The sequence below is a fragment of the Phascolarctos cinereus genome, unplaced genomic scaffold (assembly GCF_003287225.1).
Source record: "Phascolarctos cinereus isolate Bilbo 61053 unplaced genomic scaffold, phaCin_HiC Scaffold_726;HRSCAF=1367, whole genome shotgun sequence".
Taxonomy (NCBI): Eukaryota; Metazoa; Chordata; class Mammalia; order Diprotodontia; family Phascolarctidae; genus Phascolarctos; species Phascolarctos cinereus.
Window position 1 is genome coordinate 53,073,792 of NW_027556098.1, and position 27,310 is coordinate 53,101,101.

The 27,310-nt window shown below is 38.0% G+C and overlaps 1 protein-coding gene across 1 annotated transcript in view; it reads right to left on the reverse strand.

Moving 5' to 3' along the window:
* The window catches only part of SON (SON DNA and RNA binding protein), a 35,233-nt gene that overhangs the window by 2,036 nt on the left and 5,887 nt on the right, over positions 1-27,310 (reverse strand). Inside the window, 8 exon segments of the mRNA XM_078146544.1 lie at positions 4,605-4,752; positions 9,129-9,245; positions 10,619-10,729; positions 18,215-18,403; positions 18,637-18,783; positions 20,488-20,648; positions 22,064-25,952; positions 25,954-27,308. Coding sequence (XP_078002670.1) covers positions 4,605-4,752; positions 9,129-9,245; positions 10,619-10,729; positions 18,215-18,403; positions 18,637-18,783; positions 20,488-20,648; positions 22,064-25,952; positions 25,954-27,308 — 6,117 coding nt within the window.

The following is a 27,310-nucleotide window of genomic DNA, read 5'->3' on the forward strand; positions in this document are numbered from 1 at the left end:
TTACCTTAATATAATGATTAATATCAATCCTATAATGTTTTCCCAGTTCAATCTGACATTTCTGAGGTGCCTCATCTATATGATCCTTCTACTAATCTACTCATACTACAGCATACTGAAGTACACCACCAAAAAAAATCTGAGAATACCAGCTAAATGTCTTTTTAAAAAAATCAACATTTGTTAAATAATAGTTTTCAAGACAAGAACTAAACTATTAGCTTTACTTGCTAAATAAAATCCTACCCTATACAAAAAGTGCTATTAACACCACAAAACTTAACCTTCCCTCATCTGTCAAATAGGGAGATGAGAAGAGCATAGTGCATTGCTTACTCTTAAGACTAAACTGTAGAGAGCAGGTACCAATCAACACTGATAGAGGCTGCTTCTCACCCAGAGCTCCCTATAACTGATGAAACCTCAGGAATGATTTTTTAAAATGTTTAATTCCAAGAAGTAAGCATTTATAAATATCTGGGAACTTTAAAACACTTATATTAGCTATGTATTTTTGGAAAAGAAAGAAACAAGAGAAGTGAAAAAAATAACATTCTTGGAAATATCCACAGACCATTCCCTCAATGTATACATACTGAACATCTTCACCAAGCAATGTGTAATCAAAAAGAGTTACAAGTCATCTTATAAGACTGGTTAGCCCAAACACCTAATTTTATCAGAGATGAGGAAACTAAGACCCAGAAAAATTAAGTTGACTTACACGAAAATCACACAAGTAAGCAGAAGAGCTAGGATTCAAACCTACATCCTTCACACTGAATCTACACATGTATTTTTTCTCCTGGTTTCCTTCCCAAATAGCCAAACACTGCTTACAGAACCATCTTAGGACAATGACAACTTATCACATAATCCTTGGGAGTTTTCAAAAATCCCTTCCCTAATATAATTTTTTTAGTTCTCTACAAACCCAAAATCAACTAAAATCCCAAGGATTTTTGCTTCAATGAATTACACATGGACATGAAAGTTTTATTTCTATGCCAAATAATAGTCTTTTTCTAATTTACCAACATCCTCCATATGGGTTCATTAGTTGTATAACTTTAGTCAAGTCATTTTAAATTGAGCTTCCTTGCCTGTAAAAACTTGGAGGGCTTAGGTAGGGTGAAGTTAACTAGATTATTTGTAAATTCCCTTCCATAATTCTGTTCAAAATCAATTTGTATGTGAATGATCCAGTGCAAAATGTTAACTGTGTAATTTTGAAGACTGTGATTCTATGACATGTATTACACTTAATTCTGAGAATAATCACTACACTAAATTTCATATTCAAGTTAAAGAGAAATAGCAAGGACTCAATAAATATGAGCCCATTACAGATGAGAGTAATTTTGATGTTCAAGTCTGTCATACAGAATTAGTGGCCACCCCAAGTCACTGATACATTTACTGAAAGTAGGCAATTAGACACAAAATGTAGCCTAATTTTCTGCCAACTTTAACTAAATAGGTAAGTCACATTTCTCTACTCCAATATATTACCATAATATGGAAGTGACTCTGGGTTCCTAAATCAGCACACTTGGTACCTAAGACTAATGAATTCATATACTGCTGAAGGAACCAAACCAACATAGTACAGTAGAAAAGGCTCTGGTTTTGAAGCCAGAGGCCCACTTCTTCCACTCCCTTCTGTATGTGTGCCAACTAAGGTACATTACTTAACTACTCTGTCCTCAGTTTCTTCATATGTATAATGAGAGGATTGGTCTTTAATGTTTATCCCTACTCCCTTCACATTATTTTGAATCTAAGAGCTAGATGTCTGTAAGATACAGATTTCTCTTATAGACATTTTAATTTTAAATTAATTCAGAAGACTTGGAAAAAGTTGCAGCTAAAAGAAAAGATAGCTCACCCATTTTCCACAAAGAGAGAAACAAAGCTGGCAGAATCAGTTCCCTGGTACACACAAGGGAATTAAGATGTAATTTAATGGGACATCAGATCAGTCACGTCACTTTACTGCTCACAATGAGTGTAAGCAAGGAAACTATCATAAAGATAGTTGTGAGCTTATGGACCAACATCTGTGGCAAAGCACGAAGCAGAGAAATTCTGTGAGGAACCTGAAAAGATACTCTAAATCAAGTCCAACAAATACCTTGATACTCAATAACTTCGTTGTGAAGGATGGCACAGAGAAGCACAGCAAAAAACAAACAAAACAAAACAAAACAAAAAAAAACTACAGACTGGAATTAGGAAATGAATATAGACTTGAATATTTTCTTTAGAAAAGAGTCAGAAGACAGAGCATGGTAAGCATAGAACAAAAACTACACACACAAAATCAGATGTCTACAGCTCAACAGGAAACTGGTGACAGACAGAGAAGTCATTTCAGAATCTTTTGTCTGTGTCATTACCATCAAAGAAAAGGTCAAAATTAACACCAGCTTAGAACAATAAAAATGAGCAGACATTATATACAATTACAATTCTAATATGAAATGAGTATGGGTGAAGATACTCATCATCTCCACTTCTTGGAGAAATTTAACAGATGGCAAAAAACCACAGTAAGGAGGTGAAGAGCCCAGAAACTACATTAGCCAATAAAGACTTGAACTCTTTGCCAAGCAGAGACTTGGAAGTCAAAGACAACAACGACTCAGAACATAAGCTCAAATGCAGAACATTTTAGAAAATAATAATAGAAGATTACAAGTAACATCATGAAAAGATGATGAAGCAAGGTGCCTCATGAAAATCTGGCTTTCATCAAATATATACCAAGGAAATTTATGCTGCAGATCACAATCTTAAAGACATTCAGGAACAAGTTTCTAAGATACCTCAAATGAGGAAACAAAAAACAAGAGAATATAAAAGACTCTGGCTCATACTACCTTAAAAGTGTAACTTACTAATAACCAATAGGCCTACTTCATCAAAACATTTATCCATGTGAACAGGGTAGCTGTAATGAAAAGGGGCCATAGATGCTTTTTGATGACGGTTTTCTAGGTTAGAGCAAATATTCAATCTCCAACTGACTAAAAAGGACAGAGAATACATGATCCCATTGTGTTTATAGTTTGTTAATTTTAACAATCAATGTGATTCACTAAAGCAAAATCAAGGAATCTCCCATGCATACTTTTAAGTTCATACAAAAAACACTGACAACTACAAAGATAACTGTAAAACAAGCATTGATCACAAAGGCAGTCTGATGAGTTACTCAATCATCTCCATCTTTTGATAGGCCCTGCAGATGGATGATGGCAGAATTGCCAAGACAATGAATTGGAGAACAATGTGCGTGCACTGGCACTTTCAATGGTCCCAAGGAACTCCCTGCTACAAAAGACCATCTTCTTAAGAAGAACATTCCCTCAGTGACTGTATAGCTAATTCTATATTCATTGTGAACAAAGAGCGGAAAGATGCATGCTGGGATACAGAAAGGCAGCAGCAACCTATTACCAAGAATGACTTGCTCTGACAAAGTCATGAAAGACAAATTTGACTGGAAAAGGTGGACCAGTCAGACAGTGAGGAATAATAGATGGACAATTCAAAAGTTTCATTGTTATTCACAAAATATCAAAAATTAAACTAAACAAAACAAAACCAAATATTCAGAGAAGGTCTGCTACTGGTTGAAAAGAGCCTCTATGAAGAATTTATGGAAGGGCAAAGATAAATTGTAATGATCTAGACCAGTGAAGGAATATCCACAGAGAGCCAATGAAATAAGGATAATTCAGCTGAAAGTAAATTTTAATTTAAAAATTTTTATGCAGTCTGATTATTAAGGCACCATTGTACTTGCTCTACCCTTTCTGAAGCTTATAGGCAACTATTCTGATGATGTTGAATTCAACAGAATGTTGCTATGGTGATATTTCCCCACTAGGCAGTATCAGTTCATTAAAGATAGTCTTCTAATCTCTAGCCCCAACCCAAGGAAAAGTACTCATTGTTACTCATCCCTAAGCTACTTTTAACAAAGCAGGAAATCAGGGAAAAGGTGCAATAATAAAAATGACATTTCTGAAGGAATCATGATGTGGTATGGCAGAGTTCCTGGAGTATTTAAAACAATTCTGTAAGAAAATAAGGGCAGTGAAAGAAAAAAATTTATGGTGAAGGAGAGAAAAAGAAAAAATGAAATTATTATTATCATTAATAAAGCTTGGAAACAAATTAGTATAACTGAGTATGCCCTAATCATTCAGAATACGATAACCTTGTTGCTTTTAAACAAATAACTATAACCTAAAATTTGAAACATTATATATAGAGTCTGTTATGTTTATTGATAATGCTGATGCCTTACACTCAAGAAATACAAACTCATTTTGCAATAAATAAATAAATAAAATTCAAGGCTGCTGACAAAGCTGATATAGTCAAACTACAGTTATAAAGAAAACATCCCCCAAATTCTGAAAAGGTACTTATAAAACTGAAAATATGGCAACTATTTCCAAACATCTATACAAATTCGAAAAACCAGGTTCAAATGTTACTGTACTTTAAAAAAGCATACTACTATAATTTAAAAATACAGAGTAATGAAATATAACAAATTACATAAAGCTTCAAAAAAGTCAAAGAATTACCTTTTCGGTCTGTCTTAAAGTCAACTAGAATAGGCTCTTTATTTCCTTCTTTGTTTTTTCCTAATCCCTCTCCTTCTCTCCAGCCCATTTTTCTCATCAGAACGGCTCCCATTCCACCAGTTACAGGGGCTGCTCTTAAGAACTGATCCTATCCAAAGAAAGAGAGGTAAAATGTCCCAATTCTAAAGTTAGAATCTGATTATGAACACACAGGCAACTGTCTAAAATTATCTCACTTTACTTCTAGATGTTACATAGAATAAAGCAATAAATGAATATTTCCATGATTTACCCATACTGGAGTTTCTATGTTCTAATTTTTTAAAGTATTAAATAATAGGGTTTTTTGGAAAGTTGATTACGATGATTCAAACTAAAATGGCAATTTTAAAACAATGGCCCATATGTCCAAAAAAATTAGAACATTCCTTTTTTCATCCACTATTTACGTTCACTGGTATCTCTTCTTAGCTTGCAAAATAAAAAAAAGGCAGTGTTAAAATATTTGACAATATTAACTTTCCCAGGTGTACCTAGTTAATGAACAAAAAAACTCAGAAAACATTTAGAAATAAAGTTCAGACAAATGTTGAAGCATATTTTTGTCCAAAATTCTTCCAAATTCTACCATAGAACAAGTATAAAGGTTTTACTTAAGACAATCCAAATCAATATTAAAATTATTCGTACATGTTTACATGTCTATCAATAGTAATGACAATCACAGACACACTGTAAGTATACCAAACTGAATTCTTTTAAAACCTGAGGTTAAAAGACTTTAAAAAACTTCCTTAAATGTTTACATACCTAGGCCTCGGTGGCCGCAGTGTTGTGAATAGTAGGGCTGGCACTGACCGGGGCAAGAAGGCAGCTACAAGCATTTGGCCCTGAAACAAGTTTCCATATAGAGGGGTGAAAGTTCACAGGTTATTCTGTGAACTATCATCTCTCCTGTATCCAACCCACTGAACCATAATTTCCATCAAAGCAGCAAACTGCTTAATGTCTTAAAATACACAATACACTGGCATTTTCAACACAGTCAGGTATTTTCATACAGTAAGAAATATATTAAAGGGCATCTAGATATACCCAAAATGAAGATACAAGAGTTGACTTCTACTGAAGCAATTGTTCCAAATGCATAATGTGCTTTTTTTCTTCTCTCTTTTTAAAAACTTTACTTTTAACTGATCTAGCAAGTTTGTCAGTAAGAATTATTAACTTATCAAAACAGGAAATGACAATATACAGTTACAACTACCATAAAATTTACACTTCCTGTTGTTGCTAAGTTAATTCTAAAAAATGGTCCCAAACTACACTGAAGCTGTGTGATCTTGTTTCCCTCAGATATTTAGCTACTGGGGGAACATATGCCAAAAAATCACAATTGGACATTAAGTTTATCAATGTGCTCTGATGGAAGGAGGTGGCTGTGGAGATTTAAAAAATATATATATATATATATATAGCCCTGGTTCAGTTCCTCAGGCTCAAAATCATAGATTTAGAGCTAGAAAATTCCTCAACTGGTGCAGGCCATACAGAGTATGTGTATGAAAAGAAAATTTAGTTAATGCTGATATATTAAACTGCCTTGATGCTACACACTTTTTTTTTTATTTAAACCTACTTCCAGGTTCATCCCCACCCCTCTTTTCCACCAACCTCTCCCTAAAGAAGGCACTGTACAGAGCATAATGCACTGCACAATTCAAAAGCAAACTCCAGAGCAACCTAGGCTTCTGATTCTTCTTCTGAATTCTTTACCATGTTTTATTTCTTATATGTAGTTGACAACGTGGCTAATTCATCTCACGATTTCATATCACAGAAATTTCAAAATTCCTAAACTAGTTTTGGAAAATATACCAACCAATACAACATCACATTTACTTATGAACAAAGCAATAATGCCTCCTTTCTCTTTAGCAAAGAAAAGACTTTAGATCTTAAATCCAATTTCTACAATTGGGTAAATGGAAAATGGAAATATTCATTAAGATATTAACATTTAAGACTATTTTGTAGCAAGAAGAAAAAACAAAGGCTATCACAAATCCCTATAGCGATCAATTAAACGTTAGTTTTTATAGTATAATATGAATAAACAAAGTTTATGGGTCCTTTTAATAATTAATCATCAAAAGCAACTCAAAATAAATGAACATAGAATATTTTCTGTCAGGGAAGATGCTACACTTTCAAAATTAGTTTGCATCATCACAACAGTTCCCTTCCTTGATGTAGGTATGGCCTTTTAATATGGAAAATGTTCTTTTCAAAAGTTCATTTGAGGTACAAAACTTATTTTAGTAATACAAATACAAAATTTTACTGATGAAAAAACACCATTACGGCTTTTGTCTATGACAACAAAATTTCAAATGGGATATTCTAACTAGAATTTCTCATACTAGGATCTGAATTTTAGATGTTTTATATAAAGGACATTTTAAATACCTACAAGCAACCTATTACACTGAAGATAAAAACGGAAAAAAATTTGGAGGAAAAATTTGAAGAAGCCAACTACTGCATCAACATAGTACAGGCTTTTAAAAATTATTACTCTTAGAAATATACTCTATTCCATGATCAGTCACAGTCACCACTTCACTACCAAAATCAAAATGGAAATCTTCCAAGTGAAAGTTCTCAGATATTTCTACCCAACAATGTTCAGAGCTGTGGGATCATAATATACCCTAAAGGTCAAATAAGTGTATCCTCTAATTCTAATTTCCTAAAAAGCATTCACTCTTCAGAGATAAAATATAATAAGAAAACTTTATAGAAGTAGATTAAGTGGACAAATTTTGAGAAAAAAAGAACGCCATTTTTCAAATGCTATAAGAAAGTAGTTTTTATCCTATTATCATGTTTTAAAATGTATCTAAATGAAGTGCTATGTGTTTTAAAAACTTCAAATAATAATGTCAGTTTCTAATCCAAACTCTTCAAGAAGTGTCTCCAGAGAATTAAATACAAAGTAATTCCACTAAAGAGTCACAGAGGAAGTTAATCTGGCCAGTTACTCATTGTACACATTGTCATGCAGCTATTTTCAAAAACAGCAAGCAAAGAACACCCAAAGTTCAATACTGGCTCTGTGAAAATGATGTTCTATAAAATCTAATATTTCAGAGGTGAACCAATCAAGTTATTTATTATGTACACGTGCCTGGAGCAACTAGCAAATAACAACAATACCTTCAAATTCAACACCTTAGCTTAGTATATATGTACCATATCTCATTATGCCTCACAACCCTCTGAGGCAGGTAATAAATGTTATCGTCTCCATTTGGAGATTCTGGAGCGCCAAGAAGTTACTTGCCCAAGATCACACAAGGAGTCAGAGGTAGAGCCGGACATAGAACCCTTCCCAGGCCTTTAGACCACGCTGCCTCCCAGTTTCAGCACTGGTATGATGCCAATACTCCTGAAACAAATTCCCATCACCCGCCCACCAAGCCAATTTCCTCCATCATCATGCCGAAAAATTCATTTCTTCAGGAAGCCCTTCCTTAACCACCTAAGGCTCCCCCAACAATGAGGTAGCTGTAGGTGGAGTCCGCAGATTTTATTGCAGAAATCTGAAAACAGATGCACCTATGTCTTCGCCGCACGAGTCGTCCATCCACTCCCTTTGTTTTTAGGGTCTTAAATATCCTGTTGTTCTCCTGAGATCAGTGGTTCTCAATCTGAGGTCTGTGGACCACCAGTGGCCATGAGGGCCTGATTGGTGGTCCATAGCATTCCCCATTCCAACCCTTCACCCCCAATTCCCACCCCATCACCACTGCCAATCCCACCACTGCCAATCTCCAGCCATCCTCCCCCAACCCTCCAGTCCCATGGCAACACTGCCACATGCAATTTTTCTAGAGCTGGGAATCTCCCCACTACTTCTGCCTAAAACCAACTAAGAATCAATGGGAAATAGGAGAGGGGCTGGAGGTCATAAAAGGGGTGAGGAACTGGGGCTGAGGGATTCTGTGGGAGGGTGCAGGCACTAGGGTAGGGGCAGGGAATTCAGGGAAAAAACAGTGGATGGAAGACAGGAGGTGATAGAGGGATCCTAGGGGTAGTGATCCACCAAAGATAAACCTTTCACGCGTCCCATGATGAGGAAAAATTTGAGAACCACCGCTTTAAGTTATTAGATTAGTAGCCCAACAGGAACTGTGGAATATTCTTTACAGCACCTGGCACACAGTTAGCACTCAAAAAATGGTTAACAAAAATACCACCACCAAAAGCAACAACAATAATAAATTTTAAAATGACCTAAGGATATAAACTGGGTGGATCATGAGCCAGTTTTAAACATTTGCCATTTTTCCATGGATCAGGTCCATCTTCAATGTCCATCCTAGAGTATATATACATAGCAAATTTACTTATGAATTTCAGTTAGAGTCAGACAATAGGTTTCTCACTCATGCACTTTAAAATTGTTTAAATGTTTTAGGATTCTATTTGGATGCATGTGTCCATCTGCATAATGAATACCTTTTTAATCCAGGCTTGAGCACCAGTATTTGCCAATTGTTCTTGTGTCAGAACTTGTACTCCTGTACTTCCTGTGAATTGGCCTGGTATTGAGTTGAGCTGAGCCCAGGCATCAATCTAAAGAAAGCAAGTAATCACATTTGAATAAATTAAGATGAATAAATTCCATTATTAAAAACAATCTCATTTACCTTGTCAATATATATGCTCAGTTTAAGATAAACAGAAATTAGAAACAATGAATTTTTAAATAATGACATTAACAACTGGATTATGATCATAGATTTAGAGCTGTAAAGGATCATGGAGGTCAATCTAGTCCAACCCCTTTATTTTACAGATGAGGAATTAAAATCCAAAGGGGGTCCAAAGTCACAGTAAGCTTCAAACCCACGCCAGAAGTTCATACATTCAGAGCTAAGAGACTTCAAAGGCCACAAAATCCAATTCCTTCATTTTACAGATTAAGAAATTGAGGTGCAAGAAACCTAATCGACTTGCCCAAGATCACACAGGTAATAACACTAAGAAGCAGGTTACGAACCCAGGTCTTCTGCCCATCTCCAGTGTTCTTTCTCCTGAATTATGCTACTTCCCTAAACGTCTTGTGTTTTTTAAGTTACTAAAAGTTTAAATCACCACTTTGTGTGAATTTTGCTGTTTTTAAAAAATGAAGAAAATTTAATGAACTCCAATTCTGACAAGATTTGTAAACAAAGCTTCTCCAAAAATGAAACAAAAACAACATGAAACCATTCTTGCTATTCTGGCATAGGGGCAAGAGGAATTTAAAAGAAAAAATACAAAGGAAGCTTTCTTGCTCCCCAAGAAATGTTTGAAACTGAAAAAACAAAACAGATAATGCCCAGCTAACCTATTTTGAAACAAGATTTCTCCCTCTTCTTCCATCTATCACCTAAATGTATTTTAAGACATTAATTTACGTATTTTTAAAAATAGGCACCTTGAACCTCATCAATCTGAAAAAAAAATAGAAATGAAGATAAAAAAGCAAAGATAGCTAATGTTTAAAATATGGTTATAAATTTAACTAAGTTTTATTCCTAATATTTCACTAAACAATAAAGTAAAAAATTAAAAATTAAAAAAAAGGAAAAGTTTGGGCTCTAAAAATTTCTGCCCCCAAATGCAAACATCAGACTAAGTACGACTTGCTTACAAAGACATTCACATCCTAATTAAGTCTCTTCTCTCCAAATGCTGAACAGATACTTGTTCCATAGTAATATTTTCATCTAAGTCTACAAATAAAAGGCAAACTGAACCACTAAAGTAATCAATCATCAGGATTAGATTCAAAAATTGTTTCATCTAAAATAGCTAGTTTATTAAGATAAATGAATTATTCCTTTCAATTGTCTGGATAACTATGTTACTCTATTTTAAACTTTATATCCTAAATCTGAAATGGGTTAAAAATATATGTCCCCTACAATTAGAAATCTGAATTACACAAGACTGCTACCTACCCGCTCTTGTGCTCGATTTAACATGCTCATGGCTTCAAGGTCAAATGCATTTTCACTAAGTCTCTTCTGAGCAAGTGCACGCTCACTCATTGCTGTAGAGATGTCCACAGGCTAAGGAAAAAGAAAAAGATTTCAAATTATCATGACCAAAAAAAAAGGGTATTTTACACATCAACTTATGTTCTTAGTTGTCAGAAATCAAAAATTTTAAAATGCAGGAAGGAAAACATCACTAATACCTTATATTTGCACAGTACTTGACAGTTCCCAAAGTGCTTCTGCATACAATATTCTCATTTAGCTCTTACAACAAACCAGTGAAGTAAAGAGGGAAGGTATTATGAACTACTTTCCTTTTTTATTAAAAAAAAAAAAGAGAGAAAACTGAAACAGTGTTCCTTAAGTGACAGAATTATACTGCTAATAAAGTGGCAGAAGCAGAACTAGAATTTAGGTCTTCTAACTACTACTCCAGTGTTATTCCCGCTTCTAAAAACTTTAAATATCAATTCATCCCTTTCACTAAATAAAATTATTTTATTTTTCTTGTATTCAATTTACTTTTATTAGAACTTATTTTTATTTTGTAACGAGATACCTTGACTAAAGATCGCCTATAAAAGGCCAAGTTTGAAAAGTAAATGACAAAAGATATTATGACTTTACTCTTCCCTTAAATCAATCACTAACCCAAATTTTTTCAGCTTGATTCAAGGTGACCTGGTGAACTCAATTTCTTAGAAAACTGGTTCTTAACCCCATTACAATCCAATATGACATCAAAACACTACGGTATAACTGAAACAACAGATTTTAAGTTGGAGGTCCTGGGATCAATTCGTGGCTTTGCAATCAATAATTAGGAACCCATATTCACATCAATTAGCCTCCCTGAGCCTCAGTTTACTCATCTGTAAAATTAAAGGAGTGGATTAAATAAGTTTTATTCCAGTTTTAAACCTGATGAATGTTTATTTTAATCCCAATTTATATAAATTTGTTCACATAAAATGAAATCTTTGAAAAGTTCTAGCATTTAAAAAGTCCATATTACTTGTATAAATGATGTACTAAAGAATTTAAGCAAATGTGGAGAGATTCTTTTAGCTAATAAAGAGTAATAAGATTTTTGTAGGGGGCCAAGTATCTGAAAACATTTTGAAATGCCAACACAAAAATAATTTATGAGATGTACATATAAAAACTAAATGATCCAAAACACTATTCACTAAATTCATCAACTTATAACAATCCACCTAATTCTCAAGATTTTCTCTTCTTAGTGGGAGGGGTAAAAAATTATTACATATATATATCTCAAGTTGTCTTATAATTTTTTAAATCCTAAACTGATTTGAGTTGAAATGCACATATTATAAACAACTACCAAATCACATGGACTATAAGTGTTATATTATAGTTCAATTTCCCACCAAGTGTAGATTTCTTCCATTCGAGATCCTTGATCTTAGAAGACCTCACATTCAAGCACCAATTTGAACACCTCCACTTTTAGCAACAACAACAAAAAAATTGGGGGTATTCCAAAATAGTTACTTCTTAGGTCACTGTGTGTAAACGTGCGGCCTAGGCCAAGTTACTTCCTCTCCTTAGGTCTGGTTCTTAACCTGTGAAACGAGAGGACTGGGTTCCATGGCCTTTAAGATCTCTTGCAGCTATTCTAAGATCCCACAATCCCACGTTTTCCTATAGGACCTTAAGGACCAAAACAGCCTAGGTGAATATGCACAAGCATTGTCTGACTTGATTTTTGACAGTAAGAACTTAGACGTTTCAAATTTTTTATGGTTATTAGATAATTTGCAATTTAATCTTTTCTATTAAATCTCAGTTAAGTTTTCACTCTCTAACATCTCTTTTTATTCTATAAAGTATATGCTGAAAAGAAATGTGTTGTTGGTAGTTGTTTGTAAACCATAAGCCCTTCGAAAGGATTTTAAATTGCAACATATGAATATTGTTAAAATAGGTATGACAAGATTAATAAAACTAGCCAGTAATGCTGATATGAAGAAATATTATTGATAAATGAAGCAGATACCATTTAATGTTGTTAGAAGCAAAGCTGGATAGACAAGTAGAATGTAACATTGTGGTCTGAATCATTGCATCCATCTTCTGTGTAAGTCAACTTGTTCCTCTCTCTCTGTGTATATACACGTATATGTGTATGAATATGTATGCATTTCTTCCTATTTTCACTAGTTCCATACCTCTTTACTTTTTGATGAGGTGATGATGTTACATACTTCAATAATAAAGAGTCCACATGTTTCTTTCGTGCTAATATTAAGTCACCTCCAAAAATCATTAAACATGTATTTTAGAGATCCCATTTTAAAAGTTCACTGTAAGTATAATTCGTGTGCACTTGTTAATACTGATCTTAAAATTATACAAGTTTATTTAGTTTCTTCTTAATATGACTCCTAATGACATCTAGTGCTGTTTAACTTTAGCTTCATTACAAAACAGCATGTTGACTATTAACTCAGTACTCACCATTTTAGAGATTACAAGGAGACCTCTTTAAAATAACATGAATCAGTACCACCTTGTAACCCTTTAGATATTGAAAGTTTGCCTCAAAGCCCACTTCTCCTGCTTTTCAGGCTAGCTGGGACTATAAACAACAATGCACAAAAAAGCTTATTCAAATCCTTTTAGATGAGAGTACTGAATCACTTTAAGTGCCCACCCCAAACATCACAATATCGATTCTAGAAAAAAAAAACTAAAAAACTTCATAGCCTGTATAAACTTAACATTTTAAAGGCAGCTCAGAGGCTAAAAAGTAATGTAAATATTCTAAATAATACTAAAGCCTAATCTCCAAAAAAATTGATAGGAAATATAATTAACATCAATATTTTCATGAATATACTAAATCCTGAAGGATATAATTATTCCTATAAATCTTAAGTGTAACTTTGTTTAGTTTTTAGTTTGGTTCGTCAGTTTTCTGAATTAGGACAACTCTAAAACTATTTTTGATACCATTATTATTTATCAAGTGCCCATATGGATATAATCATGTGCCAGACAGAAAAACAGCTCAAAATTCCAATTACACTCTCTAGCACTTCTAAAGGTGATATACGTGTTTAATCTCAACTCCAGTTTTACCATACTCAATAACCACCGTCCATCAGGTAACCTCTTCATTTTATCAATAAAGGAGATTACTTCTTAACAAATAGCACTGAGGTTAATCTTAATTTGCATTATGGGCTCCATATTTGTGACCTGAATCGTTAAAGTTTGCCTACTTTTTCCTTGAACAAATATATTTCTTTTTTAACTGAGTTGTTGCCTCTAAAGTTCAATTTATTCTATTTAATGTCAGCATAAAAAACTTCTAAAATAAAGTAGAATAAAAATGAACCACTTTTTAAAATCAGAAATAAATTACTTTGATTAGTATCTAATAGGGCATGAGATAAAGGAAATTTTTAAAAATAAAAAGATTACAGATACTAGAAGACTAACATCTACAATAAGAAATAAAAAAAGGAGCCAAAGAAATTATACCATGTAATAAAGAATTTTGATTATCTTTCCTGTGTTAATGTGTAGATATATACAGGGGAGAGGGGTTATTTGGAGTGGAAAACTCAGAATCTATCCATAAACCAAGTTCAAGTCACATCTGATACATACAAGAAGTTTTGCCTTTCTTTACATACCCAGTACTTAGCATAGTGCCTGGCACATTGTATGTGCTTAAAACTTTTTAACTAGACTTGTGTGATCCTGGGCAAGTTACATTAACCTCTCAGTTTTTTCACTGAGAAGTTTTAAGACTTATAAGAATATATAAGTAATAAGACTATCATATAAAAATCTAAGAATAGTTCTGATCTGCATTGGTAGAGGGAGTTTGCTCAATTAGAACTGCTTTCATCAAGGAAATTATAAATTCAGACATAAGTAGCAAGAAAAATCAAAATTTGGTGTTTCAAATGTTTGGCTATTAAATATTCGAGCCTCACACTGGTAATGTACACATCAAGGGAAACCTTGATTATATATAAAAATTAATTTCAACTATATAAATTAATGGGGGAAGGGGAAGACATACAAAAAATAAAGGTAAACTAACCTTTGAAAAAACCTTTACATTAATATACATCTCACTTTTGTGGATGATATCTAAGGGAACTAGAGAAGGTAAAGAAGGAACTAAGGTGAGATTTTCACTGATAAACTTTAAATATTACAAAATTCTAAGATTTGGCTGTACTGGAACATCTAGTTAATTAGGGGGTGGGGGGTGAAGAGGTGGGAAAGGGAACAAAGGAAACTCAAATTCAAATGTCTTTATGAAATACATTTAGCTAACACATCATAATTCTTCTAAGAAGCTTAAAACTAGAGTCTCCTTGATTAAGTTTAGACCCTTTTGTACCACGATATTTACAAATGGCAAGAAACAAATTACTCCTGGCTAGATATTGCATTAATATTACTGTCATTTAAGAAACTTTTCTTTTAAGCCTCTGAAATGGTTAATTTTATTTGTTTTACCAAAAACCAATCCCCTTATTCTACAGTAATACATTTCTCAGAAATTTAAGACAAGGTGACATAAATTATACAGTCTCTGCTGCAGGTTCTTCATATATAAAGATAATATTACTGACCCACTGTCAATGGAATATAGTAATTTATTATAGTAGAAGCGACGGTTTTATGTTGATCCATCCACATCTCTGAGTAGCCCCAACCAGGAGCAACTGTAGTACTCATTTGCAAAACAACTGGTTGGAGTTAGGAATGCAGTTTGTGGCCAGAGCACAGCAAAGCTAATTGGCTTAAATGAAGAATGTGTCTTTAACCTTCACATAATACAATCATATTTGGTACATACAAAGTTCATTTCCTTTATTAAAATGAAAAGCTCCTTGACAAGTAATTCTACTATCAAAAAAGATACTGCTACATTAACTCACTGAATTTTACTTCTGCCAAAAGTCATTTCAATTCCAAAAATGTGGCATTTAAGTATTTCTCCCATAAATTTATTACTAGCTCTTCAATAAATGTAGTTCCCTTCAAAAATCTGTTGACAGACTACTTCATAAATTTGATCACACTCAGTATGAGATAACCAATATTTCTATTTCTAAAATTTTCTTCTAGGTGTTTAATAAGACTATGTAATATATGTATTATGTGAATAACAGGTGAAAATGAAAAGAACTGATAAAAAAAATCTTCACCCTTTCTCAAACTGTGTACACTTAGGAATCACTTAGTCTAAATTAACATCTAACCAGCATTTTTGAGGCATTCTAAGTAGCTAACTCAAATATACAGGACAACAGTGTTCATATAATCAGTCAACCAGAAAATAGTTGAATTCCTTGAAAAGCATTTGTCATATTCCGTCTAATCCTCCAAATAGGAAGCCAATGGATTCAAAGGTAAATGACTTAAATACCCTCACTTAACAGCTTACTTTGGGGGTGGCAAACCCAAAGCGTCAAGGAATATATTGCTTAGATCTAGGTTACTTCAAAAGTGGTGAAAGGTTGGACAAGCGTGATCACACTAGTCTTTTGGTTTAAATTAATACATCTTCCTTTCAGTTGAATTAAGATTCGCTAAGCATTTTCCCCAATGTTTTCTTCTGTCCGCTGTTAATGTTTGCAATCATATTAAAATATTCCATGGCAGTTTTGGATCTTAGGAAACATGATTTGGAAAAATGTATAATAGTTCTTCATTCCGCAGCAACACTTCCCACGTTAAAATGCTTCCTGGCTATTCATATTAATTTTGAATGTGTTCCCCCATACTTGTTAAATGCCTAATTATATGTATTAAATTAATTTAATACAAGTGTATGTTATGAGGAAACCTATGTAAGTCTGAGGCTGTTCAGAATTCCCAATCTAGTTTTTCACATAATAAAGGAAGTCACTAGCAATGTTAATCATGTCCCTTTTGAGAAATTTAAAACCTACACGTAACTTGATCTGGGTATTAAATGTTGCCATTAATTCATTAGAATAGCTTCCAAACAAGGTAGAAAACAAAAAAAAAAGGCTAATATGAAATAAGATGACAAGTTCCCAATTTTTTTTTCCATTCTGGGGACATTACAGCATGTTTCAATTCTGTAGAACCATGATGAGAATCCCCAAAGCAATTATCAGCTGGTAAATAGAATTTTCAATGGCTAGTTATCATGCTTCCCAGCTTCAATGCCTAGCGCTTGCTGCATGTCAAAATGCAGGACTAAATGCACAGTGAAAACGTTGCCTGTGAATTGACAGGCTAAAGGGAAAAAAATACTGCTATCAAAGTGTTATTATGTTTCTGATTTGGGTTCTGTTCACTTTCTAATTTTAAAAACTGATTTGTTTACTTATGACATTAAAGGTGTGGAGTGATAGAAGAGTATTCAAGGCCTCTGAAGGGGCATGGATCTAAATGACAGGTCTCTCTGACCTACAGACACTGAGACTGCAGGGACAGGAGGATGTGGGGAAACCAGCCCACCACTTTTACAGGGCATTGGGGAGCTAATACAGTCCACGGAAGTGTGTCCGGGATATGGAATAATGGGCAGGAGAAAGAAAAGGTGGTTGAGGGATCATTTGGGAGTTCCCACCCCCCTACTGAATCTCCACCCTCCCAGATCCCCCAAGCGTGATTTTGCACAACAAGTTAAATAAAAGTAAACTGTTTATTAAAAGATACAGCAAAGGTACAGATACAGAGATACATACAAAGATACAGATATATATATATTTACATATATATACAGTCTTGCTGTTCTGATGTGCACTATAATGAGTAGCACATTATTTAGTCAGGCAGCATTTTAATGGGGGTTGTTTGGCATTATCACCACATCATTTTGACAAGATACTACTAGAGCCACACAAGTATTTCCAAGTGTGGATTCCACTTCTCCAACTTTTAATAGTAGCAGAAAGGGGGAGAAGGGAATGGAGAAAAAGGCTGAGCATTAGGTTAAACACAAGAATAAAAAAGGGCCAGGGAAGTGCAGGGGAAGGGAAAATGAGGAAAAATAGAAGGGTATCTGACAAATAATCTGGAGGTACAAGTAAGGAACTTTATTTATGGAAAAATGGACTGTGTACCCAAGTTGCTTGTCAGCCTGCAAGGACCATTTCAAGTTTGATTCAAGTGTTCAACCTGAAGCTCAGCCTATCTCCCTGATTCCTTTACCCACTAAACTTGCTACCACCAAAATCTAGAGCTATAAAGCCTGGAAGCAAAACGGGAAGCTAAAGAAAAGTTGTACCTTGGGCTACCTCCCCATAAATGCAAGGAGGGCCCAATGTTGGGTAAGGACGTGACAACACTGTTCTCTGCAATTCGATGCTGTTCACTTTGTGGCGTGGTTCCACAAAGTGAATTGCATCGAGTTACTGTGAAATGAGTAGCTGCGGGTTGTCTCATCTGTCGTCTAACCCGGCCCTGCCGTTTAACCCGACCCTAAGAAGAGTGAAACAGAATCCAAATCAGATATAAAATAACAATAAAATGGCAGTTTTAGGTATTTTAAGAAAAAAAGGGCAAAATGTTACATTTACTTACCTCAGTAGGCAAATTGCTACTGAAGACATTATCATCATCTTTGTTTTCTTCACCATTTTTCTCTACGGGAACCCACTCTCCATAAACACTATCTGCTTCCTTTTTTCTGTGTTGAGAGCCAGATGATACAGGAAATTCTTTTGTCAATGTTACCTGATTTTTTGGTGGAGTTGGCTTTGCAGCAGCGATCTAAGGAACAAAAAGAACGTTTCACAAATTAAAGTTTGATGTAACACCAAAATCTGAATAACTGCCAAGTGATATTCACTTAACACATTCTCAGGCACTTAATTTTAGTTCTCCTCAGAAATCTAAATGAATTTAAAAATATAATTTCTAAAATGGAATTGAAAGCCAAAATATTTTAATATAAACTTTTAAGTTACCAGCTTTTGACTTCTTGTATCAATTGCAGTACTCACATTTAAGTTGAAAAAAATGGGTTTAGGTTCATTGAGTTTAAAAGGATGATGATAGAAAGGACGTTCTTCCTCCTCTTCATCCGAAACATGGGGCTTGTTCACTATAACATCATCATCTTCTTTACTTTGTGCAATCTGTTTGCATTTCTTAAAGAGTGAAAAAAAAAACAAACAAAAGATAATCTTACACACCCTGTATACATAGACAACACATCCACTTCTTAATGGGACCAAAACCATGTAAAATAACTTTTAAAAGTACAAGTTTACATTTACAGACAGATGAGTTAGCTACTTAGCAGACTCTGGCCAGTCAGTCAGTCAACAACATTTATTGAGCACCTACTGTGTGCAAAGCACTGTACTGGGTACTGTCAGGGAGATACAAAAAGTAAAAGACATGGTCCCTGCCCTCAAGGAGCTTACAATCTAGATCAAAAGACAGAATACATACACATGAAATAACTGAAGAACGCTTTTACAGAGCAACACATTAACAAGTGCAAACTGATATAATACAAACTGAGTACATAAGTGCTGAGGGAATGCAGGCTAGAGTGAACAGAGTCGGGTGGGATTAAATTATCAAGGAAGATCCCCTTAAAGGGGCATAAAGCCAGATTGTGAAGGTGAGGGACACTGATTCAAGAGAAGGAAAGGTAATTCTTAGGGGATAGTTAGAACAAGATTCATAAGACAGGAAAAATAAAGATGTCTGTTCATAACTGTAGAGTAGGAGTGGAGGGGGAGAAGGGTAACCACTGACTTTTTTTTTTCCATGAATGTTTTACAGATCAAAGACTGAATGGATTCCATCTTGCATACAAGTAGAGTTCAATTTTTTTTTTTAAAAAGGTAAAAAGGGCAGGGAGTTAGTGACAAGGTCTGATATATGAAGCAGACAAAGTCAATTCCTTCCTGAGAAGTTAGGTAAAGGCTCTGTTGCCTGGCTTAAAAAATGACAATGAAAATTTGGATGGACCTGTCTCTGTTTTCTCTATACAAGCACTAGAATTCTTCACATCCATTATCAATTTGAAAATATCACAAAAGGGGGCTCATTTAGCCAAAAGAACAAATTATATAAGGCTTGTGACCAAAAGGAACAGAAAGTATTGACAGTGGAGGGCTGGCGTAAGGCTAGCCAATAACAAGTTTCAACATATGAAACAATGTGGTATTTTCTGGATCCTAGCAGCAATATTTCAGCGTTCTCAAAAAAAAAAACCCACAAAACAAGCCTCAACTGAAAAGACCAAATGAAAACAGTAAATATGCTTAATATATGTTACTGCCAAAACCCGAACCGCAGGAAGAACTGATAATGGCCGGCCATTATCGACAACGGCTGGTACCGAGCGGCCAAAACCCGAAATGTTGATGCGAAAGAAGTTCCTTTCAGGCAATGGCCGGCTATTCTCATTAATTTCCAAGCTCCGGTGGCAAAAGATCATTTCTGAAGATTGTCTGTGTCTTTGCGTATGTGTAGTACACTCGTGGCGGTCAGTGAACACGTCGTGAATGGAAACGAAACGGTAGGCGCGCTTCTGCGTGTTGCTCACTCAACACCTCCTCCATTCAAACGAAACGTCCCGCGCCTCAGTCAGTTTGGCTTCTAAAACTGGAAAGCAAAAGTAATGGGAAGTAACTTTTAGCTAGCGGAGCTTAGCCATCCCGGATAATGGCCTGCTAAACGGAGCTTCTGCCGCTGCCATGTCTGTATTTCGGGTTTTGGCTGCTCAGTGCCAGCCATTATCAGTTCAGCCCGCAATTTGGGTTTTGGCACGCTCCAGAGTCAACATCACTGAAATAATCAATTTAAAATTGGAGGCAAATTTTGAACTAGCTTACCTCAGTGAGCTCTTCTATTGTGGCTCCTCCTGACTTTTTAGCAACTTTGTCTTCTACTGTTGGTGGAGGTGCAGGTTTTAGGTTTGGCGGTAAAGGAACACCAGCCTTAGCACACATGGCAGCTGCATTAGCTTTGGCTATTTCAAGTAGTTGAGCCTTATCTGTAAGAACAGTAAAAATTTACAAGTAGTGTACTTTTCACATTATACAATCAAAACAGTTTTGTACTCTTCTAAAGATTAACAAGCATCAAGGTTCTTAAAGTTAGTTCTACAGAAATCCATTTCCTATGAGGGAAAATTATACCCACATTTCATATCACTTATTTTTCTCTATCTCTAATTTCCTTCTTCTGTCAACCTAATTCAGAGACCCACAATTTAATTTACTTAGATGGAAAACGCAGCCACACTCGCACACTAGATTGATGTATTATCAGTCAATATTTAAATGCCATGGTCTGTGGCTAAAACTGGAGATAGGATTTTAGCTCTGGTAATGAATGCTCAAAGCAGGCCCGGTTCTCTTAATTTAAATTCACCAATGATACCTAATCTTACTAACACCACATACTAAATTGGCCCAACAAAAATCTTTTTCCTGTAACAAAAGCAAAAACTATATACACAAAAATTATTTAAAAATAGTTGCTGAAGGGACAGCTAGATGGTGCAGTGGATAAAGCACTGGCCCTGGAGTCAGGAGGACCTGAGTTCAAATCTGGCCTCAGACATGTAATACTTCCTGGCTGTGTGACTCTGGGCAAGTCACTTAACCCCAACTGCCTCACTAAAAAAAAAAAAAGTTGTTGAACCTATAGTTTACATGGTATTTGTTAAACGAATGAATGAGAATAAATTTTAAATGGCATTCCAGGTTGCCTTGTGACAATATACATTTAGAATATAAAAAATAAGTACTTTGAGTAAGAAGCTGGAAAAAGATTTTGAGATTTCAACGTGTGTTTTGAAGCATCACAGCCAACTCATCACAACCCTTCTACTCCCCAAGATTTAAATCTGTAATCTCCAAGTTACCCTTTTCCTAATGCATTCCAAAAGATATTTGGTCCCCGGATAAATTCAGCTCAACACTGATTAACCATTTACTACAGTACTAGGAACAAAAAGGTAACAGAATAGACTCTGCTACCCAAGAGTAAATATATTTAAGACTATGGCATAGTGGGGACAGAGGGCCAGCCAGCCTCAGAGTCAAGATGGCCTGGGTTCAATTCCTGCTTAGCTGTCACTGAAACCTCTCAGTGTCCCAAATTCTGAAACTCTTTTCAGATATGCTATTTACAACACTGCTGAAAGCAGCTACCATGTCATATTCAATGACCTAAGACTACAGACAAGCTGACAGTTTGCTTAAGTGGAAGGAGTTTCCATACCAGAAATTCCCCACACAGAAAAGGTCCATACCACCCCCTGCTCTGCTCCAAAACTAAGCTGCATAAAGAGATAAAGGTGCTACAAAACTGTAACTTGATAGACTAGAAAGCAACCATTCAAGTTGATTTTTAGTTTTCTACAATTCCAATCATTTTTTTTTTAATTATAGACTGACTTACCCAAATCCGTTAGACGTTTAGGTGGTGACCTGCCTCTTTCAGAAGATCTGGAACGTTTTCGGCGAATAGGAGATCTACTAAAACGCCTCCTCAAGGGTGTCCGTGATCGCCTTAGCCGAACTGGTGATATGCTAAAGCTTCTTCGTCTTACCACAGATCTAGATCTTCTTCGACGGCTTGGGGTGCGGCTGCGGCGGCTTGGAGTACGGCTGCGGCGGCTAGGGGTGCGGCTGCGGCGGCTAGGGGTGCGGCTACGACGAACAGGAGAAATGCTAAAGCTCCTTCTTCTAACCACAGACCTAGACCTTCTTCGTCGACTAGGAGTATGACTTCTACTGCGACGACTAGGTGTACGACTTCGAGCTCTGGCTACTTTGCGATTATCTCTAGAGCTAGATCTTTTCCTTTTTCTTTCCCTAGATTTGGACCTGTGTTTTGGAGACCTTTTACGTTTCTCTTTTGATAAAGAACGCCTTCCTCTGGACTTTGATCTTGATCTGCTGCTTCTCCTCCTACGTCTTGAACGCGACCGTGACCGTGTTTGGGATCTATGAGACTTAGACTTGGATGATCTCTTCCTTGCTCTTGAACGGGATTCACTTGTGCGTCTACGTGATTTGTGTTCTGAAGATTTAGAGCGCTTACTTCGAGATCTTAATGAAGAATCTCTTTTCCTCTCTTTCTCACCTTTATCACGGCTTTTAGTTTTTTTGCTCTTGTCATGTGTGTCCTTAACTTTCACAAAGATTTCATAATCATCCTTTTCTTCTGATGAAGACTCTGACGCTCTTTCAGGTATGCTAATAACAACAGGGCTGGCAGTAGTTACTATGTCACGTTCAATTCCACTTGTAGACAAAGGTCCCTCTATATCAGTCCTAAGGCTTGTGACACGTTCCATATCCTTGGGAAGTAAAGGTCTCACTAGATCTGCATCATTAAGATCACAAATGCTGGCAGCAAATACAGGCTCAGGTTCAGTATTTTTGGCAGGCAGTGGAGTCTCTTTCTCTGCTTCACTACCACCATCTTTATGGCAGATACCAATGACCGTATCATGTTCACTATCTTTCACAGGTAATGCTTCTTCTTGATCAGTCTTACCAAGTAGATTATTAGCAGACAATACATCATGGTGAATGTCATTAGCAGGCAAAGGCCCCTCAATATCAGCTTCACTACCACCACTAGGACTAGTAGAAATTACCATGTCATGTTCAATCTCTTGAGTAGGTAAAGGTCCCTCCACATCAGCCTTACTTACTGAGCTGATGATAGATGCTGTATAAAGTTCAATTTCCTTAGTAGTTCCCTTTACATCAAGTTCATGAATATGGGAACTGGTGGTAGATACAGTTCCAACTATACTAGCTTCACTAGGGCAGGTGGTCAACACTGTGTTATGATCAGTTTCACTGCCAGGCAAAAATTTCTCCACACCAACTTCACCAACAACAACAGGGCTAGTGGCAAAAACAGTGTTGTGTTCTGTCTCTTTTGCAATTAAAGGACTATTTACATCCAAAAGTATATTTACATGGTGCATGCTTTCATAAGAATGACTCTCCAGTTGCCTTTTTTCATTATTTGCCTCTTCACTCAACTGAATGGACATTTCCTGTATGGTGGTCTGTTGAGAAAGATTAGACTCAATAGATGAGGCTACATCTGTTCTTTTAATAACAGGCTCGGAAATCATGACTGTAGACTCCATCATTGGTGTAGGTTCTGGAACCACTACAGTACCATCAGGCACTGTGGCAGATGGCTCTAAGACTGTGGGTTCTGGTATGGCCACCTCAGTCATGGTTGGCTCTGGGAGTGCTGCAGTCAGCTCTGGGACCAGCATGGCAGACTCCTGAACCACCGCTGTGGCTGGCTCCTGGAACATCACCTCTGCTGTTCCCTGGACCATCACTTCTGTCAGCCCTTGGTCCACCATCTCTGTGGGCCCCTGGACTACCACCTCTGCTGGCCCCTGGACTGCCACCTCTGCCGGCCCCTGGAAAGTCACCTCAGCCAACCCCTGGAAAGTCACCTCTTCTGGCCCCTGGACTGCCACCTCAGCCGGCCCCTGGACTGCCACCTCAGCCGGCCCCTGGACTGCCATATCTGCTGGCCCCTGGACCACCACCTCAACTGACCCCTGGACTGCCATCTCAGCTGGCCCCTGGGCCACCATCTCAGCCAATCCTGGGATTGCCACCTCTGCTGGCTCTGGAATCACTGTCTCTGTTGGTTCTGGGATCGCCACCTCTGTTGTCTCTGGGACCGCCACCTCTGTTGGCTCTGCAACTGCCACCTCTGGGACTGCCATTTCTGAGGGCTCTGGGACTGCCACCTCAGTCAGATACATAATCTGTTCTGAGATAGGCCCAGATGCTAAAATAGGCTCAAAGGTTTCCACTGACTCTGTCACAATAGAAGGTTCAGTAGGTTCTGCAGTTAGTATAGCAGTCTCTGACACTGCATTGGGCCCAGAAGATAGGACAGCCGCCTGTGGCCCTACAATAGCATGTTCTTGTGTCATATGAGACTCTAAAGATGTTGATGTCATAGAAGATTCTGGCTCTGGTGGTGGCTCTGAAATAGTTACAGCAGGCTCTGATGTTAATATTGAGGGCTCTGGAGCTCCTACAGAATAATCGGACATTGTAGACTCTGGAATCTCTGTCTGCATTACAGGATGCTCAGGAGGCAAAGCTGGTTCTTCAGAGAGTAATGCTGTTCCAGCAGTAGCCCATGTATTTTCAACAGGTAATGCTGACTGCTCAACAGGTACTGATGGTCCCTCAGGGGGCTCCTCAGGAGGCAATGGTGGTGTCATGGGGGGCTCCTCTGGTGGCAAAGGTGGCATGGTAGGGGGCTCCTCAGGAGGCAGAGGTGGTACCATATATGCCTCAGTATATGAATCTGTATAGGAATCAGCGTAGGAATCAGCAGTCATAGACATCATTGAGCGGTCAGCAGTATAAGATGACATCATAGAACGGTCAGAATAGGATGACATCATAGAACGGTCAGAATAGGATGACATCATGGAACGGTCAGCACCCATAGACATCATTGACCTCTCAGCCATTGGAGACATCATGGAGCGCTCATAAGCCATCATGGAACGCTCGTAGGCTGACATCATAGAGCGCTCAGCCATGGGAGACATCATAGAGCGCTCATAGGCTGACATCATAGAGCGCTCATAGGCCGACATCATAGAGCGCTCAGCCATTGGTGACATCATAGAACGTTCATAAGACATCATGGAACGTTCAGCAGCATAGGATGACATCATAGAGCGTTCAGCAGCATATGACATCATCATAGAGCGCCTAGATGCTAACATTAGGGGCCTGGGTGCTAATCTATAGGGCCTAGGTGCTATTCTATATGGCCTGGGTGCTATCCTATATGGCCTGGGAGACATTCTATAAGGGTCAGGAGCTAGCCTATAGGGATCATGGCCTAGCCTATAGGGGTCCTGCCCTAATCTGTAAGGGTCATGACCTAACCTGTAAGGGTCGTGACCTAACCTGTAGGGATCCTGGGCTAACCTGTATGGATCTTGGGCTAACCTGTAGGGATCAGGTGACTTGGGACCTAGCATAGAGGACTCTGGTGTACTAGATGCCAACATCTGGGCATCCATGGTGCTGGAGGCTAACATCTGGGAGTCCATGGTGCTGGAGGCTAACATCTGAGAGTCCATGGTGCTGGAGGCTAACATCTGGGAGTCCATGGTGCTAGTTGCTAACATCTGAGAGTCCATGGTGCTAGTTGCTAACATCTGGGAGTCCATGGTGCTAGTTGCTAACATCTGGGAGTCCATGGTGCTAGTTGCTAACATCTGGGAGTCCATGGTGCTAGTTGCTAACATCTGGGAGTCCATGGTCCATGGTGCTAGTGCTAGCTAACATCTGGGAGTCCATGGTGCTAGTTGCTAACATCTGGGAGTCCATGGTGCTAGTTGCTAACATCTGGGAGTCCATGGTGTTGGAAGCTAACATCTGGGAGTCCATGGTGTTGGAAGCTAACATCTGGGAGTCCATGGTGTTGGAAGCTAACATCTGGGAGTCCATGGTGTTGGAAGCTAACATCTGGGAGTCCATGGTGTTGGAAGCTAACATCTGGGAGTCCATGCTGTTGGAAGCTAACATCTGGGAGTCCATGGTATTGGAAGCTAACATCTGGGAGTCCATGGTATTGGAAGATAACATATGGGACTCAGGGGCCATCAGGGGATCCACTGATACTGTTACAGATGTCTCCCCCATTAATGTGGTAGGTAGCTCCTGTGCTACTGTACTGTATGATTCCAGCGCTGTGGTTGAAGGCACCTCCAGGGATTGGGAAACGGTCATCGTTGGCAGATCCGATGTTGTCATCACTGAATGACCTGACATTTCTAGCGCTACAGTTGCCACAGGCTGCCCTGGCAACTCTAGCGCTGCAGCTACTGTGGGTTGCCCTGACAGCTCTGCTGCTACAGGCTGCCCCAGCAACTCCAGTGCCACATTTGCCACAGGCTGCCCTAGTGCCCCAGACTGCCCCGGCAACTCCTGTACCACAGTTGCTGAGGGCTGCCCTGGCAACTCTGACACCCCGGTCACCGAAGGCAGCCCCCGCAACTCTGGCACCTCAGGCTGCCCAGGCAACTCTGGTGCTGTTGTAGCCACAGGCTGCCCAGGCAACCCTGCTGCTGTCATCACCTCAGGTTGCCCCGGCAACTCCAGCGCTGGCATCACTGTAGGCTGCTCCGGCTCTGTTGTCATCACAGGTGGTTCTGCCAATTCCAAAGCCACAGTCGCCACAGGCTGCCCAGGCAACTCTGATGCTGTTGTCACCACAGGCAGCCCAGGCAACTCTTGCGGCATTTCCAGCGCCATCGTGGGTTGCCTTGGCACCTCCTGAGGCAACTCTGACACCATCGATGGTGCTGGAAGCCCAGGCAAATCCTGTGACAACTCAAGCACTGGTGTTGCTGAGGGCCCCGGCAACTCTGGTACACGTACCAGTGTCACAGGGGGCCCCGGCAACTCTGGCACCAGTGTCCCGGGGGGCCCCGGCAACTCCGGAACCTGCACCGGTGTTGCAGGGGGCCCCCGAAACTCAAGTACCGATGCCACAGGGGACCCTGGCACCTCCAGAATCGGCACCTCTGGCACCGGAATCACAGGGGGGCCCGGCACCTCTGGCATCGATGTCATGGAGGGCCCTGGCAGCTCCGTCACCGACATCACAGGGGGCCTG